The sequence below is a fragment of the Morone saxatilis genome, unplaced genomic scaffold (genome assembly GCF_004916995.1).
Source record: "Morone saxatilis isolate NCDOM2014 unplaced genomic scaffold, NCSU_SB_2.0 Contig0, whole genome shotgun sequence".
NCBI classification, from domain to species: domain Eukaryota; kingdom Metazoa; phylum Chordata; class Actinopteri; family Moronidae; genus Morone; species Morone saxatilis.
The window spans coordinates 8,214,386-8,220,887 of NW_023339650.1; the positions used below are offsets into that span (position 1 = coordinate 8,214,386).

Sequence of the window (6,502 nt, forward strand, 5' to 3'; positions counted from 1 at the left end):
TGGGATATCGTTTAATGCTGATTGGAGTGGGTAATGAAGAGTAAACGTGATCTAGAGCTTAATTACTCACTGTATGGCACGCCACGGCAATGAAAGGGCTCCTCATGGCGGTTGTAATAGAGACCATGTGGTCGATGACACCTTCATCCTCAGGGTTGTTCACATTAGCAATGTTGAACATGTGCCGCACAGTGTCCGACAGGCGTTTCAGACAGCCACGGGGCTCCTGGGCTTTGGCCACCAATGATGCAAGTGGGGGCCACTCTAAACTGGGAGAGAAAAAATTGCTGTAAATCCACTGCTCACTGTGGGTGGGATTATTCTTAGACACCATCATAAAGAGCCTGTTCTCAAGGCAACTGTTGTTTATGTTTTTGTGCTGCTCAATGTATGTTTAATAGCGTATTATGAATCAGTGGCCACTTGCACTGACCCTCATTATATTTACAACAGAGCTTTTTTGTGTTGCATGTCTATATCCCCATGTCTTGCAGCAAATATCCAGAAAACACAGTGCAGTGAATCTGTGCCAGGCAAGACCTGTCCAGAACACACTGATGAAGAGATGAGTTGTACGTAACTACACAGCTCCAATGCTAGACAGGATTATTTCTTTCTACAAAGCCAGCTGGCAGGGAGAGACTGCGTTCGTCAGACAGCTCATCAAGATGCGGCGTTGGGGAGTTGCCCAAGTGAACAGTCAGAGAAAAGGACTTGCAATATAACTCAGTGCCTCCAGGCAGAAAGGTAAATCATAACTACACATGGCAACATAACTGGAGTGAAAAGAAAGCAGCACCTTTTTATAATTTTCATGAATACTGCAGTCCCCATGAAAACTAGTAATATTTTTTTTATACATGAAAATCTGCTTGCCTTCCATCTCCCTCCCATGGAACACAATTTAAAAAAATACTGCAATGCAGCGATGAAATGCATCACTTCTTCAGATACTGGTATATGAGATTTTGCCCATGACGGACAGACATACTGAGAAATGTGATCCAGCTGTGAGCTCACCTGTATGTATCACAGTACTGGCGGGGGCAGGGTCGTTCCATCAGGCGTGTCATCACCCAGGCAGTTTCATAACGGCCTGTAAATAAGGCCCAGTCCCTGGCGGTGAAGTTGCGGCCAAAGTCCCTGGCGTTCAGGGCAGCTCCTGTTGGACACCACGAAGAGTGTTAAATATGCTGATGAAAGGACATGGCAGACCACAAAGTGCAAAATAATGCCAGTTCTGTCATTGCCATCATTAAGGGTTAAATGAAATCCTCACAGTGAAACACAGTGTCAGTGTCATGATGATTTGGTATCAAGTCTCTCCATTTGTTTCGTGGTTATGGCTAAAAAGAAAAATAATCATCTAATAACACAAATCTGGATTACGGCCAAAAGTTATTCAAATTGTCCATCTGTGCACCAATTTTCTGAAAATCTGTTCATCGTTTTCTGAGCTGCCCTCATGCCACAGTAATGGCACGATAAACAACATATTTTATGGTCGTAATCATTCAAATCTGCCCCCCCACCCTCCCAAAATCCAGGTAATTTGTACAATCGACACATAACTAGCATGATTCTGTCGTTTGTTTCTGTGTGTGCAATCGACACATTTCCTCCTTCCTGTCTGCTGCAGAGTTTTACACATATAGTGCCATTTTCCTCACCTGCCATCATGAGCGAGCGCACACATTCCACCCTGCCCTGCATGGCAGCTTTCATCAGAGCAGTGAAGCCGTGGCAGTTTCTCCTCTCAATGTCCAACCCGGAGTAGTAGTTGAGGAGATAGTTGGTGATGGTTATGTGGCCTAAAAGGACAGAGGGACGGACAGTAGTTACTGTAGGTCACAATAAACAGTCTGTAATTGCAAAGTTGGCTTGGGTGCTAAATGCCCGTTCACACACAAAATCCACATCCATACGGCTGGTCCTTATTCGCCTTCCACACACTTTCAAAAAAAGCTTGAGTACATGCTCGTCTGTGTGTGTTCATCTGTGTCAGCATTAGTGCCAAACCGCCTGTGTGTGTGTGTGTGTGTGTGTTTGTATTTGCATGTGTTCAACAGTACTGTGAACCAGCCTGTCAGCGTGTGTGTATGTAACTAAGCCAGGGTCTGATATACCACTCACCCACTGTGCATTCGTGTGTGTGTGTGTGTGTGTGTGTGTGTGTGTGTGTGAGAGAGTTACCGGCTTGAGCGGCGGTGATGAGAGCTGTGTTTCCCTCACTGTCCTGCCAGTTGACATCCAGATACGGACACTGAGACAGAGCAATGACGACATCCACGTAACCTTGGTAGCACGCAACCAACAGCCCTATCTGAGACAAAAAGCGACAGGGGAGGAGAGAGAGAGTTAAGAGACGAGAGTAGGGGAGAGAGGCTTAAGGGTGGAATCAGCAAAAATGTTCAAGAAAAAAAAAAAAAACCTTGCCAAAGGAGATAAAGTGCAACTGCAGTAAAGTGCTGACATATAGAAAGTAGTATGAGGGAAAATGCGATCATGGCAGTGTCAGTAAGAATCCACAAGACCGGGAGATCTTTGTGCATCTTTCAAAACTAATACCCCTGAATAAATATGACATCTGTTGTCTTTTCATTGAAAACTGAACTGTCTTGAACTCAGTGGAAAAAATAAGCGTCTGATGTTGTTGTGTACTTTTGTGTGTATGTGTTTGTGCGCCTGTGTGTGTGTCAGTTCATGCCAGAACAGGAACCCTTTTATATGTATATGTGTGTGTGTGTGTGTGTGTGTGTGTGTGTGTGGACGCATGTGTAAATGTTAGTCTGTGAGTGTGTGAGTCTTGGAAAACTCCTGTAAAAGTTGGGTGCTTTCCGGAAGGTGCACACTTCATCAGCCAAGACAAACAAGTTTTCCACCAGAGAGAGAAGAGAGATTGTGGAGGGGGGGCTGGGAGTAGGATTTAGGAACACTGAGTTCTCAATGGACACATCGTATACATATGTATTTATACATTTATACACAAAATATTTCTGTTAGAAAGACAGTTCTTTTACTAGATGGGTCTGACCACAGGTGGATAAATGCTGATTTAGATTGAAATGATTAAATTAAATGATTAAATTTAATCAGTTCCTTCGGTTTCTAGGTGACTTTTGGAAGCATATGGAAGTTTTTTGTACAATTCATTCCCCAGAGCAACAGTGCCAATTCTTTTTTCTGTCACCACAACACATCGTACTGCATTTACATGTTCCCTCAAGTGGAACTTTTGTTTTCAGTGCGAGAAGTAAAGTACACAATATTCTTGGTGTTAAATTTGTTAAAATAATGTTTCCAGGCCAAAGGTTGCATTATTGTAACTCCATGCAAAACAAGCATTACAAAACAAAACAAAAGAATGGGCTTTGCATACACAGGCTCATAAGCGTGACTTGAGAAGCTGGAGATACTGTGTTTGTTCATAACGACCTATTAATTGGCAAGCTGGCTGACTCTACAGGGAGTCTTCATTAGTGCTTTATTAAAGCCAGGTATGCTGGAAAGGGCAACCAGTCAAGACAGATTTATGTTTTCTGCTTCTGTGTGGGCCGAGTTGAATCAAGACATAACACGCTCACTGTACATCAGCTGAAAGTATGGGGTGTGGTAAAAGCACCTGTCATGTGTTTTGAAAGTATAAACAGAAGCTATCACCTCCCAGCTGCTGTGACAATTACAAAGTACTTATTTGTACGCATTTAATGCAATGTGAGTATCAGATCTGTGCCATAAAGAGTTCCAGACTTAAGAGAAATGAATTCAAACTTTGCTGGTGTTATAATTTGTTACAATTTGTTCCACAATTGATATTCCTTAAGTAGACTTCATTTGTGAACCTGCTTCTGTGACATGATGTTCTCTTCATAAGAGCACTCATAAAATCTACTTGGAGCTTTGCACCTCGTGGCACGATATGTTTGTAGTCTAGCACACTGCGTTACTCCATTAAATTATTCTTTCAAACTCTGCTGTGGCTGTGATCAAAAGTTCTGTCTCGCTGAAATGAATAAATATAATAATGACTGAAGACTGGTACAGAGAGGGCCTGGAGGTTTATAGAAAACTTGCAAAGTTTGAGCCAACCTCCCCCGTATCTACCTACTACCCACACACACACACACACAGATAGAGATTATACGGACAGTGTGTGCGAAATGAGAGTTATATGTGCATGTCTACACACTGAAGTCTAAACATCGCCGATCGATATTGACTTTTTATTTGATTTGATTTTTAAATTTTTGTATTGCCTTTGCTAATGAAGGGAAGAGGGGAGAGGGAGAGAGAGGGGGTGACGGCTCTACCAGGTGAGCTACCAGGGCATCCCCTTTTTTATAATATACATTTTCGGTGGGCTTTTTGCCTTCAATTGATAGGAAAGGGGCAGATAGAGGGAGGGGATGACCTGCAGCAAAGGGCCACAGGTCGGACTGGAAACCAGGGCCGCTGCAGTAAGGACTCATCCTCCGGTAGAGTGAATTTCTGAACTGGAATGAAAATAGACCTTTTCTATGTGGATTGTGCACTGATTTTACACCGATATAACTATGCAAAAATGCTCCGAAGGCTGCTTTGTTAAACAAATAACTTTATTAAAGGATATTTATTCTTCAAAGGTCCATTTTGTAACATTTAGAAGGCTCTGTTGGCAGAGGTAGGTGTCATTGTTGTATAATGTTCTTTTGGTTTAGTTAAAACGGTGCCTTGCAGCATTTATAGTACAAGTACAGCAAATATTTTCCCACCTGTGAGACAAACTGAACTTCAACTTTTGGCTGAAACAAGCCAGGCTGTCAGCCAGCTGATGTAGTCACATTAGTGTTGTCAGCCCTGACAGTTTTATGGGGGAAAGGTGCTGAGAGGCCCTCGGGAGTAACTTGTGGATTGTCTGGGAGAAGTTCACTTATGCTGGCACTCCGGATAGTTCTATCTGGTTATAGACACACACGTCTATGTCTCTCTCTCTCATTCTCACACACACACACACACACACACATTCTTGGCAACCCTCCAGCCTTGCTGTGATGTACTTCAGCGGCGTGCCCTGCAGCATGTCTGGAGCAATCTCAGTCGTCTGACAATGTCCTATTTTCTCACACAAATACGTACAAGAATTTTTCTCTTTTTTTTTTACCTCTTTTTCCCAGACTTTAGTTTTCTACTCAACACATCCTCATCATGCATGCGAGAATATTTATTACATCTATTGGGCTGTGATGCACTTTACCAGTGGCTGCTGGCTATGTCGATGACTGAAGAATCTGAGGGAAGAGCGCCAGCAAAAAGCACACACAAGCATATGACTGCGGAGGCAAACATGAATCGAGAAAGGGCAATCATGTGCTACACAATGTTACCCACTCAGTGACTAACTCTGAGACGAAAGGGATAAAAATAACAACACCACCAGGTATCCCAACAACCCTGAAACAATCAGGAGAGGTATTTCCAGAGACGGATGAGTGTGTGTGCAGTGCATGTGTGTGAGACAGAGATACTGTAAAATGTAAAATGCGACTTTGAGCACAACAGAGACTCAAATCCTCACCAGTACTTTTTAAAAGATTATGTATTTTGTATGTAGGCCAACTAAATATGTAGTACAGCCATTTTAAAGCGACTCATTACTTAATGGTGATGGACACGGGCATATGTCCTCCCCTGACTGTTGTCTCCACTGCTCCATTATACTCAATTGCAGCCGGCCTCATAAAGTTAATGCGCACCCAAACTTCCCTTCAAAGGAAGCAGTTTTTTCTTGACCTTTTCTTTCATAATAGCTTGTAATGTATGAAGGAGTAGCCGTTATGTTTAAACTCAAGCCAAAATGCCCTGTGGTGTGAAGAGGTGTTTTTTTTATGCACATGGTCTAATCTATTTATACACTATCAACAGTGAAACACGGTCTTCTGATTTATGATCCCTCAAATGTTATTCATGAGGCAGTTTCTTCATTTTTCTGGCTTTATGGCCTATAAATAGGAAGGCATCTTTCTATTATAGAAATGTAAGCTGTCTGTCCTTTTAAAACAGTCAACATTTGGGAGCCATCATACGTCTTAGTTTGTATTCCGGTAGAAAAGTGAAAACTAGCAAACCTAGCTTGCTAATATTTTTGCACTGATTCCCAATGGACATGACTTTTCATAACTTTTTGTTATTTCAAAACCTGATCAGCGCTACTGGAGAGCTGTTGCACACAACACTGGCCCAATGCCAGTTCAAACATACAGAGTAGTGTGTTCGACACCACAGCATATTATTATTCACTGATAACAAGATGACGTTGTCACGATGTTTGCCACCATCTCTGCCTGTTATGCTTCTAAAAATGAAGTCTGAAGTCTTTCTTTATGTCAGCATTGTCAGTCAGACTTGCCTACGCAGATATGTCTTCATAAAACATATGAAATATAAATGTATTTTTGGTATGGACAATTTTGACCAAATAAGTACACACATCATAACAAACCAACGTATATATATATATATATAT

At 42.1% G+C, this 6,502-nt stretch overlaps 1 protein-coding gene across 1 annotated transcript in view; it reads right to left on the reverse strand.

The window, feature by feature from the left end:
* The window catches only part of ankrd33ba (ankyrin repeat domain 33ba), a 13,317-nt gene that overhangs the window by 2,421 nt on the left and 4,394 nt on the right, over positions 1–6,502 (reverse strand). Inside the window, exons 2-5 of the mRNA XM_035673158.1 lie at positions 2,194–2,323; positions 1,671–1,811; positions 1,021–1,162; positions 71–269 (exon numbers count right to left, since the gene is read on the reverse strand). Coding sequence (XP_035529051.1) covers positions 71–269; positions 1,021–1,162; positions 1,671–1,811; positions 2,194–2,323 — 612 coding nt within the window. The remainder of the gene's footprint in view (positions 1–70; positions 270–1,020; positions 1,163–1,670; positions 1,812–2,193; positions 2,324–6,502) is intronic.